Below are 12,770 nucleotides of genomic sequence, written 5' to 3'. Positions count from 1 at the left end.
GTCCTCTGTATATTCTTTCCATCTGTTCTTGGTCTCCTGCTGGTCACTTAATACATTCTTGTTGTGGTTTTTAACAGTTCTTTGCCATGCTGAAAAGCTGGATCTCATCATTTTCACTACAGCAAACATGACCTTAGTATATCCCTTCCTATTAGGTTCTTCCAGACTGTTGACACTGCTCCTCTCACTGCCTATTTTTGCCTTTCCTGGTGTCATGTTGGAAAATTGCATTCAGCTTTCTAACTTCATCCTTATTACCTTTGGCTTTGGCCACCCTTTGCTGATTGGCTGTTTTGATGTCAGATAGCCACTTGTTTGTTCTCTTTGCTTTTTGGCATGACACATGCTTTCCAGCATGTTTCCATGATATTACCTTAGATCTCTTACCACTGTTCATATGGATCTTTCCCTTCTAAATTCATGAATGAATAAATATGAATCATATTTGAAGAATTGGGGAGAGACAATTTGTGAGTCTAGGATTCAGTTCACTCTAAGAGGCTCCTCACCAGCCTTCCTAAACCAGGCATGAACCACCCTTAAGCATTTTCATGTCTTTCTTCAAAAGGCTTAAAATGGTGAGAAATCAAATTACCATCTTGTGTCTCCACTGTAGACTGCAATTAACTGTAGCTCGACATAACATGCCATTAGCCACCTTCTGCTTCACTTCTTGATGAGATGAATTGACACTTGCAAGAGGCATGGAACTAACATGCTAGTGGCAGGCAGCAAGCTGGCGAAGGCCAATATAAATGTAGAAGAGAAAAAGGGAGTGCAGTCATCAGATTTTACAAGCATTAGTATCTCAAACAAGGGCATTTAGTCTTTGGCCTCAGTATAGACTATACTGCCCTTCAGCTAAATGCAAAATTGCAGGTGACAGGGTAGGAATTGTCCTACTACAGCAACATATGGCCAAGATGTGTCTTAAACCACACTGCCAACCTATCTGCTGTGCTTCCCTATGGATGGTTATAACTTATTCTCCTGACAATGAACCTCAGCATTGTCGTCTTACAAAAGAAAGCACACCGTAGCCAACTTTGCATCGCCTTAGAAGGACAGAGAGAGTGATGTTTTTAATGGGCTTCTCTTTAATAGGCTTCAGGCTTGCCAATTAATTACCAGTCAGCCAAGCAGCTGCTGAAGAACGGCCTTTATTACCTCTTCCCCAGTGCTGGGTTAATCTCTTTTCAAGTGAGCAGCTACATTATCCAAGCCAGTGGCTTCGTTCTCATTCTCACATCAATGGGTAATTAAATTGTGGTCTGCAGGGCGCCAGCTGGTCACCTTGCCCTCTCAGTAACTCTTGCTAACCCTGCTGTTGGCATTGTTGGGGGAAGAGTGCCCTCCAATCCATCAGACTGGAATTGCTAATATAGTTTTCTCAGGAAGACACAGCCAGTTCTAGAAAGAGGCTGAAGGGTTAAACAAATGGAACCATCATAAAAACACTAGCCACTAGCCATCATTTTGTAAGCAAGCAGGTATTTGTTAAGTTCCTTTTCTCATGTTTTATTTCATCTCTCTCTCTCTCTCTCTCTCTCCCCCCCCCCTCCCTCCCTCCCCCCTCTCTCTGAGACACCCAATGACTGCCTGGATGAGGCCCTGCCACTTTCTTGGTGAGGTTTTTCAGAAGTTGGCTTGCTCTTGTCCTAGGACTGAGATAGTATGACTAGGCCAAGGATACTGAGCGGGCTTTGTGTCTAAGGCATGAGTAGAACTCAATCTCTTGGTTTCTAGTCTAGCTGTTTAACCACTACATCAAACTGGCTCTCAATTTGGCTGCTCTTTTAATTTTTATATAAGGCATACTCTAAAGAGCTTCTATTTTGCAATAGGATTTTATATCTAGTGCTAAAGAGCTTAATTAACTGGTTGGTTGTGTAAACCTCAATTGGCTGAATTTGTACCATAGATTAAGCTACAAATCAGTTTCCAAACTACAGTAATTGGGTTTGCCTAATGCACAGCTAAACCCAACCTAAACCATATAATGGCTTAAAGTGATGATTACCGGATCAATATAAGAAGGGATTGTAAAAAGAAGCAATGCTGATTATGAAAGCCTTCACAGAGTTCCATAATTACTATATAAGTGATGAATGACAGTTTAAATGACTTCCTCCAAAGACACTGACTGGATCCATATACTATGTTAAGTCTTAATATGCTTGGTTTGGCTTGGTGTGACATGTGAACCTACCATTAGAACATAGAGTTGTATGAACCAAATCAGAGCTTGTATATACAAATCTTTTCAGAAGGGGAAAAAGAATACCTAAATAGTCATGCAATGCATAAACCCAGTATGAAATTTGGAAAAAACTCCTCCATCAGATCAAGTTGCTCCTAGTTGTGAACATTTTCCAATTTAGCACCATAAGAAATAAATGCATTAATAGTTTTAACTCTGAGAATATTGACAACTTCCAAGAAACTTGGGAAAAAAATAAGATCTCTGCCTTTTCAAAAGTTGAGAGGTGAAGAATGACTATAAATTTTGGAACTATCTGTGCAAATTCATACAAAGTTGTGGGTTAAATCAGCATAAACTTAATATTTAGTAGTAAGCAATTTGCATATAAATGCTCTATATTTATTTGACAAGTCATTCAAGGGATGTGAATGACATACAAGAGCCACACTGAAATCTTTTTCTTAAAACCCTTTTCTGAATTATATTTGCATTTATTTGTTGCTAGAATGCTATAAAGTTTGGTCATTTGTGTAAGCCAAATAATTATATCTGGATCATCTGAACATATGGATCCTTACACCACCAATGAGATTCCTTCTTTATATTTACAATGATAATTGTTTTTTGCAATAAGGACACTAGATCTTTAGGGGTATAATGCTAGTAGAGATATTAGTGAAAGACCATGCCCAATAACAACCCAAAATACGCTCAAACATCTCTCTCTGTGGATGTATATATGAAATCTGGGCATTTTTCAGGAAATAAATGCTACTTTGAGAAAAGATTTCTATGCCACATTCAAACCTGTTTGTGTGTGGTAAAAATAAAGGCATCCTCAAGCAGAACTCAACTCCTGGTCAGCAATAATATTAAAATATTTCATATTTGCCCTTTTTTCAGGATGTTTATTTGCAGCCCAGCCTACCTGTGTTTCTTTTTTTAGTGATCTCCCTTCTAATGTCTTGACTAAGCCCATCTGTGACTTGCATAAGTTGAAAATTTCTCCGAAATGACCTTGTATCAGAACAAACCATAGCCTATAGTTGAATGGATGGTACCAAAGTTTCTCGTGATTGACTAACATGCAGTCTGTAGCTGTCTTGTTTTTTTTTTAAAAAAAAAAATTGCAGCTAATCTTGGGGGATCCTTAGCAATGTAAATGTTTGATTGATGGGAAAAAAGTGGATTTGAGGTAGTGCTTTTTTGCCTAGAAAATGACATTGGAAACAATGTAGATTGCATCCTTCAGTGAACTACTTTATGCAGTTCCTTGTGGAAGCTCCGCCAGTTACATATATAGCTACAACTATCTTGGTTTGTATTAGAATCAAACCATATCATTTTGTTCAAAACAAGGAAGCTGCTCTGATAGCGTCTTTAAAGGAAACACGGAAGGGCTATGAATTAGGCTACCAAATGAACTTCTGAACTTCAAATTTCTTGACAAGCTTCTGCTCTAGAAATCAGCTATCATGAACAGAAAGATGTAAACTAGTTGGATTTGGAATTCTGGGAGTTGAAGTCCCCAGATCTTAAAGTTGCCAAATTTAAAAAATACTGGTGTAATTAATAGTTGCTCTGCTTGTTTTAATATCTTCAATGGTACACATTAGGCTTATGAGAATGTTTATTCATCTTTTGGATTAAATCAGGTCACCAAGTTTCAAAGCATCCACATGATGGCCTGAAGATCCTTTTCCATGATTAAACTATTTTGCTTCTTCAAATAGGCAGAAGTTTACGATCCTTCCTGGAAAAAAAACACAACTCATTTTATGATTGAACAGCTTGTTATGAGACGGTTAGTTCAAAAGGTGAAAGAACCATAAAACCATTCAAATTGCAGTTTGATTCTTTATTAAAAGGACCCAATGTGCCAGTTCAATGCTTTGTAAACCAGGCTTGGAAAACAATGTGCAAATAAAGGCATGGGGTGAGGTGGAGGGAATATAATGAAGACAGCTATAGCCAAGGAAAGAAGATAACCCAACAAAAGTGGAATGGTCACCCTTTTTCTCTTTCCCCCTTTCCCCAATTATTCCTGGACTTCTTGCTCTGGCCCAAAACTCTATTAGAAAAAAAAAAATATGGCCGCTGCAGATCTTGAGACTCAATAGGCACTCTGTGTGTATGTGTGTGTGTTTGTGTTTCTCTCTCTGTGTATGTATATATATATATATATACTCTATTAGATGCTTAGAAACAAAAATAACTTTTATCTGACCCTTGCACTAAAATATTTTTTTTTAAAAAGCAAAAAAGGGAGAACTGTAACTTTCAATGTATTTTGTCCCTCGTTCAGTTCCACTCCCTCTCCTCATCCTAATATTTGTGGGTTGTGAATATTTTTAAAAAAATCCCTTAAAAGAATATGGGGAGAAACTTTCCAGTTCCATGGACCTGTAAGAGAGCTTTACTTTTGAAACCAGAGGGGCAAACACTGCAATGAAGCCATAGAACAACTCCCTGAAATGATCCAATGCAAAGAGGGCTCTGCAGAATTGAGTTTTTAGCGCATGTATATCTCGTACCTGATATAGCCCCTGCCTGTATTTTGTGCCTTCAAATTGCATTTGATTTGGATCAGGTTTTCTCCCTTTCCTTCTTTCCTCCTTGCCCAGTGAAGTGAATGGAGGGGGGGAAAGGATCTGAGAAGACATGAGGGTGTGGAGACACCATCCAACCATGTGGGGTGGGGTGGGGGTAAATGTCTTGAGGCTTGGTTGGATGCAGATGCATACTTCTCCCACAATACGAGAGGAAGACCACTATCAGTAGAGGAGATATACCAAGAGCACCGGTTGCCCAGTGACAGTATCACAGTTCTTCTGAATGCTGCAATGTTTTCTCCAACCATTCTCAAATGTACTCTCTCCCGTTGTCGCACAAAATGCACAGAAACAAAAATGATACAGTACAGAGTCTAGTCAGCACCGTTGAGCTCACCTAAATTCTGCATAGCCTCTAGCTGTGTGAATGGAAGAAGGTGGCCTGAGTGTGGTTGCTGCTCCTCCCACTTAACTCCCTCTGGTTCTTTCAAGGTAGCATCAGTCCGGGAAGCCTTTCAAAGTTGTCCTGGCTCCCTGCAACTGTTGCCGTGGCATGGCGTGGCCATGGTGAGTCTCTGCAGTCCTCCATTTCTTATTGGCCAGCTGCTAGCCACCAGGAGCGTATTCACACTGACAAATCCTTTGAGCTTCACCCTTGCATCTAGCATATAGAGCATTGACTGTAGCAATTCAACTGGCTCCTATTTACAGCTCGCAGAGCCCTAACCCGTTCCCCTCCGAGGAAAGCTTTGGTTGGAGGACAAAACAAACAAATCAAACCCCAATAAACTATTCTGAGAAACATCAACTTACATTCCCCCCCCACCTCTTTCTAGAAAACTGATCTGCAGGGAGGTGTGACTATAATACCAAATGTCCTCTTAGCTTCGAGGCTCCCAGTTTTACCCTGTTGCCTTCCACCCTTCTTTCAACAAGAGGCCTGAAAACAAGCTTATCTCCTATTTTGCTCCAGATGTTCATCTGCAGACAGATGAATTCCTTTGAGGAGCACTGTGCAATATTAGAAACAGGAGCCGTCACTGAATTCAAACTCGGTTATGCCTGATTGTCTCCAACAACATCACATTACTTCTGAAAAGTAACACACCTGGACCCAAAAGTCATGGTTGTTATTAAATCCATCCTTTTTTGTTGTTACCCCTTTTTCTTCTTCTTTCTTTCTTTCTTTTAGACCCATCAAACAAAGGAAGAGAACCCAGCGATAGGGGCTCTGGACCCAGGGGCAAGGCTACTGGGTGGTCGGTAGAGAGTGCTCTGCTGACTAGGTGGATTGACTGGAGTTTGTGGGGTTGGAGTCCTACTGGGTTTGGGTCGGAAGAGACTGCCTTGTTGGGTACTGGTGCTGTTGGACATAGGGCAATGGTCAGGATCTCCAGAGTCACTTTCTGTATAACTGTAGGCTTGAGCCCGAGAGATGCCCTTCTGCTGGCGCCTCCATGAGTTGTAGTAAGTTGGGTCGCTGATGTAATGGTTGACAAAAGAATGGGCTTTCTGATGGTTCTGATCCACTTCGTACTCACTATCACTTCCCTGTGGAGGGAGATGGAAAAAAAAATGGTCAGAGCAAGGGTGTCAAATTGCATTGTGGGCTGTATTGTGACTATTCCGTGAGGTACTCTGAGTCTGAGTCCAATATCAGGAGCTGGAGTGGGCGTGGCCTAGGCGGGCCATATGTGGCCCATGGGCCCCATGTTTGACATCCCTGAGATAGAGAAGCTAATCACCTTCTGGGTAGAAAGAAAATCAATGACTGAGCCAAGGCCTGCATCTGCTCTTTAGGCAGAACAAAGTCACACTTGGTATGATGTCAAATGACCCCGCCACAGGCTAAAGGCAATATAAAACTTTTTATCACACATCAATCAGTCTGTGAACTCAGATAAATTATGTGACATTTCTCTAGATATTTTTAAAAAACAACCTGGAAAGTTAGAAGTAACAACATAGAACATTTCCACAATATTATGCCATCTATGGATTCTTTTTTCTAGACAAATATGCACTATATACTACGCTACACTACATCACAGTAACTTTGTTGGGCCTTTCATACTTTTTTATTACCTTGCCTATAATTGGCCTTTTATACTTTTCTATAATTGTATTCTTAAATTATTAGCCATTTGGGGAATATTTTATATCGAATACATACTATTTATTTTTAAAAATATATTTATAATTATAGATGGACTGTTGGATAGCTTGTAAGGAACAGTTTACTTTTCATTATTAATATGGAAACCCTTTCATTCTCACATCGCACTCCAATTTTCTTTTAAAGAACAACTCCGTGAGGCAGGTTAGACTGAGTGTGACTGGCCCAAAGACACCTGGTAACTTTCCATTACTGAGTAGAATCTGGATCTACCTGCTCCTAATCCAACCCCTTTGCCCTACAGTGCACTTTTAGCATTGAACATTTCAGAAAACTGGAATAATTTGGCTATTAAAATGGTAATTTGGAAGGCTGTACTCTAGTAGTATGCTGCATGCAGCTGCCAAAACAAAGCCATTGCAGCCCTAGGCTGCATTAACAGAAGGATAGAATCAATCTGTCCAATCACACTTGGCCAATAAAGAATTCTATTCTATTCTATTCTATTCTATTCTATTCTATTCTATTCTATTCTATTCTATTCTATTCTGATCACATGAAGTGTTAACACAACTATATAAGGCCTTGGTAAGACCACACATGGAATACCGCATCCAGTTTTGGTCACCACAATATAAAAAAGATGTTGAGATTCTAGTCTAGAAAGAGCGCAAAGAAGAGCAACAAAGCTAATTAGGGGACCGAAGGCTAAAACAAATGAAGAATGGTTGAAGGAATTGGGTCTGTCTAATTTAATGAAAATAAGGACTGGGGTGACATAGTGTCTAAGGGGTGTCCCAATATCAAAAGGGCTTCTACAAGGAAAAGTGGGGGTCAATCTATTTTCCAAAACACCTGAGAGCAGGACAAGAAGTAACATATGGAAACGTACCAAAGAGAGATCCAACCCAGGACTAAGAATAAATTTCCCGACAGTAAGAACTTTCTAGTATTAAAAGTCATCTGCTGGTAATGGAATATTTATTCTCTGAGAACATCTGTATTTTAAAGAATGTTATAGAGGGAAGAAAAGAAAAAGAATCGGGCAGGGCAGGGCAAACTTGGCACATTTTCCCCCTTTCAACTCTGCCTCTGTTCTCGTTAATTGAATTCAGCTTCTCAGTTTGCAGGCGCACAATGGAGATCTTTCATGAGAATCGCGCCCCCCTCCCCCATCCCCCAGCTAGGGAACAGATCAAATTGCAGGTTTCAGCTTGCTTAGCGCTCCAAGAGTTTCTCAACGGGGGTGCTCATTTGCACTAATTTCATCAGGGAGAAGGAAGTGGGAGACAAGAAGGTCTTGACATCCAGGTGATTGAGAGAAGTGAAACCAAGGTGGTGAACAAGGAGAGAAAGTAAAGACACTGTGTGCTCTCCCCCATGTCTAAAACAGAGAGATGGGAAGGGAAATGTGCAGGCCCTTTATTTCAGAGATGCCCAAAGCTAAGCAGCAATGCAGGGAAGATGAAGTAATACAAAAGGAACTTCCAGAACATACTGTAAACGAGCCTTTGATTATAAACTGGCATTTTCGCATCATAAATCAGTCACTAAACCACTTTAGCGTGGAATCTTAACGCTTCCCGCTCTATCATGAGCGGGAGCTTTTTATACCTTCTTGTTTTAGAAAAAGAAGGTAGTTATGACATTTCACAGAAAATGTAGTATCCAGTCATGTTGCTTTATATGTTGATGGCAAGTTATGTGTTATTAAAAGAAAGAGGAAGTGCATACGATAATTTTAACTATAAGTGCGGCATTAGAACAGCTACCATTTAAAAAGTGGTGCAACGTATTCCTTCATGATAGAAAAGACTGTGGTCAGATGACTTGTGTACCTGTTTAATCTGCAATTAACTATGCTTATAGTTCCTGGATGTGACTCTTCAATAGAGGGTTGTCTGGATTCAAACACAGGACTATCTGGCCATATTAATTTTAGAGGTCATGAAAGTCTGCAGCCCTCAATCTCAGGAGCTTTGTGATCCTCTCTCCACGCCTTTAAAACCAATGCTATGTGCTTCACTTCACATTTATTACACTACATTTTATAGATAATCTTGGGGCCGCATCAGGTAGTCCTTGACTTATGACTGTTTGCTTAGCAACTGTTTGAAATTACAATGAACCTCCCTGAGGGTACTTATAACCTGGATTCAAAGTGTCATGTGGCTGCACTTGGAGCTTTTGGCAACCAAACTTCATTTACATACATTTGCAGTATCCTGCAATCACATGACATCTTTATGATGGTTTTGCCAATAAAGGCCATTTAGTTTCAAGTTTCTAGCAAAATCAGCCATATGGTTGGTTCTATGGGTTTACTTAACAACCACAGCATTGTCTTAAAGACTACAGCATTCACTTAATGACTGCCACAATAAAGATTGTTAAGATTGGGTTGGTCAAATAACCAACATGATATACATACATCATAATTCATGGCTGTAAATGGGCAGGTTCATTACGGTTATAGTTCTAGGACTACTTATATGCGTACAGCAAGGATCATGCTAAATCAGTACAACTGTGCTTTCTGCAACATAAGTTGCCCCCAGGAAATCCCGCAGCAATTTGAAATGGCGTTTTTGGATTCTTCCACAGATGCTCTCTGACATCACGGGGAGCCTGCTGAAGCCAAACCTAATCTAAAGAACAGAAATAGAAGTGGAAACAGTTCAGTGATCTGGATTTGAAAGATGATTGAGAGCACGCAGGACACCAACAAGCAAGTTCTTAAAGAAGCTACACCTTCTCTTAGGCTCACATGCCATTCCCAAAGATTAGGAATTAATTTAAGAGGGGCTGACAGGTGCAACAGGCATGACTCCAAATCATCGTTTCCTCTTCAAATCCCTTTCACCGCACGCCCTAAAAGAAAATGCTACAAGTTCAGTAAGATTTGAATTTAGGTAAGCTTATTTCAAAGCACAGCCTTGATATGTACAAAGCTTGTCCCTATTGACATGGCTAAGTCTGACTTTCATTTCTGTCTTTGGGAGATAAGCGTTTCTGTAGACAGTAACTGTCTAAACTTAATTCACTCATATATAAACATTTGTCAGCATGGTCACTAGAATCTTTGTACAGGATTAAGGGATTATTTTTCATGTAAAAAGTCCTTGAGATCAACCAACAATTCTGGAATCTTTCTGGAAGGGCGTTCTTTTTGCCTGGGCTAGGTTGTTTTTTTCCTCCAACAACACTATAATTCAGACATTAATGACATATTTTGTTAATCTGAGTAAACTGGGGACCTGATGCATTTATAAAAAGGTCCTCTGAATATTCCAGAGCTTTGCTGATAGCTCCAAGGATATCTAGTTGCGATATCTGTGAAGAATATGTATGGAGAGATTTGCACCTTACATGTACTTCTGGCATGAGTGTTTGGCTGTCATGGCAGTTCTCTCTACTAATTGCCCTTAGGGGGTGATGAGGGCTAGTTGAGAGCCAGGCCATTTGGCAAAGATTCTGTTCTTAGACAAAAAAAAAGGAGAAAGGAACTGTTTTGCTATGCCTGTCGCCATTGGCAACAGTGTGAGGAAAAGAAAGGCCTGGCTGTAAGATGGCCTGTGTCCTAATCCTGAGTTTCTGAGGCAGATGTCCCTGTACTCCTTCCTCCCTTGGTGGCACTCGGCTGCCTCCGCTGATCAGTATCCCTTTCCCCAGAAGGATACATCAGCAACGCAAGGAACATCGTAATCCTAGGATAAGTTATTTCTGTTTTCGTTTTTTAATGCTACATGCTTGTGGCAATGACACCACATTCTTACTATTTTAAACATCAGTTTGGACTCTTAAGAGGAAAGGCAATACATATGATTAAAATATTATAAAATTTGCACTCAGGAACTGAATCAGGCAGGTTGGTGTCCAATGACCCCTTCACCCAGGGCTAGGGACTTCTTTCTCTGATTAGCCTCCTGTGTATAGAATTGAGGTTGTGATTTTTAGAGAGACGTACTTAACAATGGCACTCCCAACTATAGCCTTGACAAGTGAATCAAGAGAGTATATGTACCTGGTAGAGGACAACTGGAAAGAAGCACTTCTTAAAAACACCCATTTGTTTCACAGCGTTCCATTCCTTAAAACAAATGTCTAAATCTAATGTCTGGCTTATTTTGGGCCTCGTCAATCTGTTTTAAACAGTCCTTATGACAGCCAGCTATTTGGCATGTGCTGTGGTAAAACCATATGAAATAAACAGACATCTGTTTTACACTTGAGCATGACCAACCCTCAGAGTAAACCTACATGAGAGCTGTGAAATCTTGAGAGAAGGAAATCTAGTATTTAAGTGGGGCTTCGGATGGAGAGAGAGACTGCTCACCTAGTCTCAAAACTATACCAGCTCAGTTACTATTTTGTGGGGAAACTGATCACAGAACCATCAGAGTTACTTTGTGTGGGAAAGCTGGTGGAAATTACTTTTTCTAGTGGGCAATTACCAGGTTTCTCTATTCAAACAATCCAATCTATTTAAAAACTATTTTGTGGTGATAGATGACCAGGCTTCTTCTAGCAATAAACCTAGTAAAATCCTTCAGTTGGGGCAGGCCCAGGGAAGTCAGTAAACTGAAACACTTGTGTGCAATGTAATCCTCTGATAATATCATTTTGTCACAATTCAGCGGGGTGTTTTTTTTTAACACTTATGGCAAAAGTTTGTTTTGGGGGTGCCTTTATACCCCTTGAGATCCCTGTAGGCTCATTTTGGAGCGCGTGTGCTCAGTCCCTCTCAAATGGACTCTCCGTAGTATTGCAGCCCAAAACTTCTCCCCTTCTAACGTGGCTTACTTGTGAATCAGAGATTTCTGAAGGCTTCTCAGTAAGGCTGCTGCTCTCGGCTGGAATGAGGTCATTGTACTTTGTCACATCTTCATCTGAGTAGTGCAGTGAGCCTGGGCTGGGCCGTGGTGGGGACCTTAGGAGAGACACAGAAACTCGTGAGATGTCATTCAGAAGGAAGCCAGTTTTGAATGGAAGAGCAAGGAGCCGCTCCCAGATTTGTTTACCCCCTACACCCGCTTCTTCTCATGAGCCTGGAAGCCTCTGGTACCTTGTATATATTCCATTCTTCCTGCAGAAGGAATTTTTTACTGACATGCGTCGATTGTTCAGTTCTAGAGCAGGGAAGCTGCTCTCATCCAGGCTGACCATTTCACCGTGGCTAAGTGCATTTGACTTGGAGTTGCTCCCTGAAACAGGGTGAGGGAAACAAGAACAGAAGCTGTTAGTAATTTGGAGTCTCTTTGATTTAGAGCACAGAGGCTCCTTTCTCCCCCAAAGAACGAATTTCAGAAGTTTGTTCTAAACTTTCTGATTTTTTTAAATTGTGAGTCATCAGCGAAAAACAAGACCTAACTCCCCTCTATGAGCTATCATTTGATGCTGAGTGAGTGAGATAAATATCCCTGTTAACACAATGTAAGGCACAATTTCCTGACTTTAATCTCTTACATTGTTCATACAGGCTTTGCACCCAGGACAACATTTTGTACTATAATTTTAATATAATTGTTATGTCCCTGGAACTTGCCAAAGTCCCCACCCAGGTCCGTTCATGCTGCGGGGGCGTTTGCTGTCCCTCATTGGCTGGCCTCCCTCGCCAGCCGGCTATAAAAGCCAGCTGCAGGGTCCGGCCAGTCGCTGATCGCTGTGAGCCTGCTCCAGGCAGGGTTAACACGTTCAGTCCTTTATTGCTACAATAAAGTCTTGTTGCACCCAAGCCCTGGTCTAGCCTCTCATTGCTCAACTACAACACTGGCGACGAGGATGGGATGGCTACCAGAGGCAATTCGCAACAGCTGAAATCACTAAAACCGCTGAACCGCAGCTGCACCGCTGGAGAGCTCGGTCAGCAAGAGCGAAAGTAATAGCGTCTGTAGCCGCT

The 12,770-nt window shown here is 40.9% G+C and overlaps 1 protein-coding gene across 3 annotated transcripts in view; it reads right to left on the bottom strand.

The window, feature by feature from the left end:
* Positions 1-4,046: 4,046 nt before the first annotated feature.
* SDK2 (sidekick cell adhesion molecule 2) overlaps positions 4,047-12,770 on the bottom strand; it is a 407,043-nt gene continuing 398,319 nt past the window's right edge. For all 3 annotated transcript variants that reach the window (XM_087925011.1, XM_087925012.1, XM_087925013.1), the window contains 3 exons: positions 11,937-12,075; positions 11,675-11,801; positions 4,047-6,306 (listed from right to left, as the gene is read on the bottom strand). In XM_087925011.1, coding sequence (XP_087781137.1) covers positions 5,953-6,306; positions 11,675-11,801; positions 11,937-12,075 — 620 coding nt within the window. In that variant the 3' untranslated portion in view covers positions 4,047-5,952. The remainder of the gene's footprint in view (positions 6,307-11,674; positions 11,802-11,936; positions 12,076-12,770) is intronic.

Source organism: Pseudonaja textilis, chromosome 2, assembly GCF_049901715.1.
Source record: "Pseudonaja textilis isolate UNSWEBS1 chromosome 2, rPseTex1.2, whole genome shotgun sequence".
NCBI classification, from domain to species: Eukaryota; Metazoa; Chordata; class Lepidosauria; order Squamata; family Elapidae; genus Pseudonaja; species Pseudonaja textilis.
Note: the sequence above shows the minus strand (reverse complement) of the source record. Positions and strands in the feature narration are given on the sequence as shown.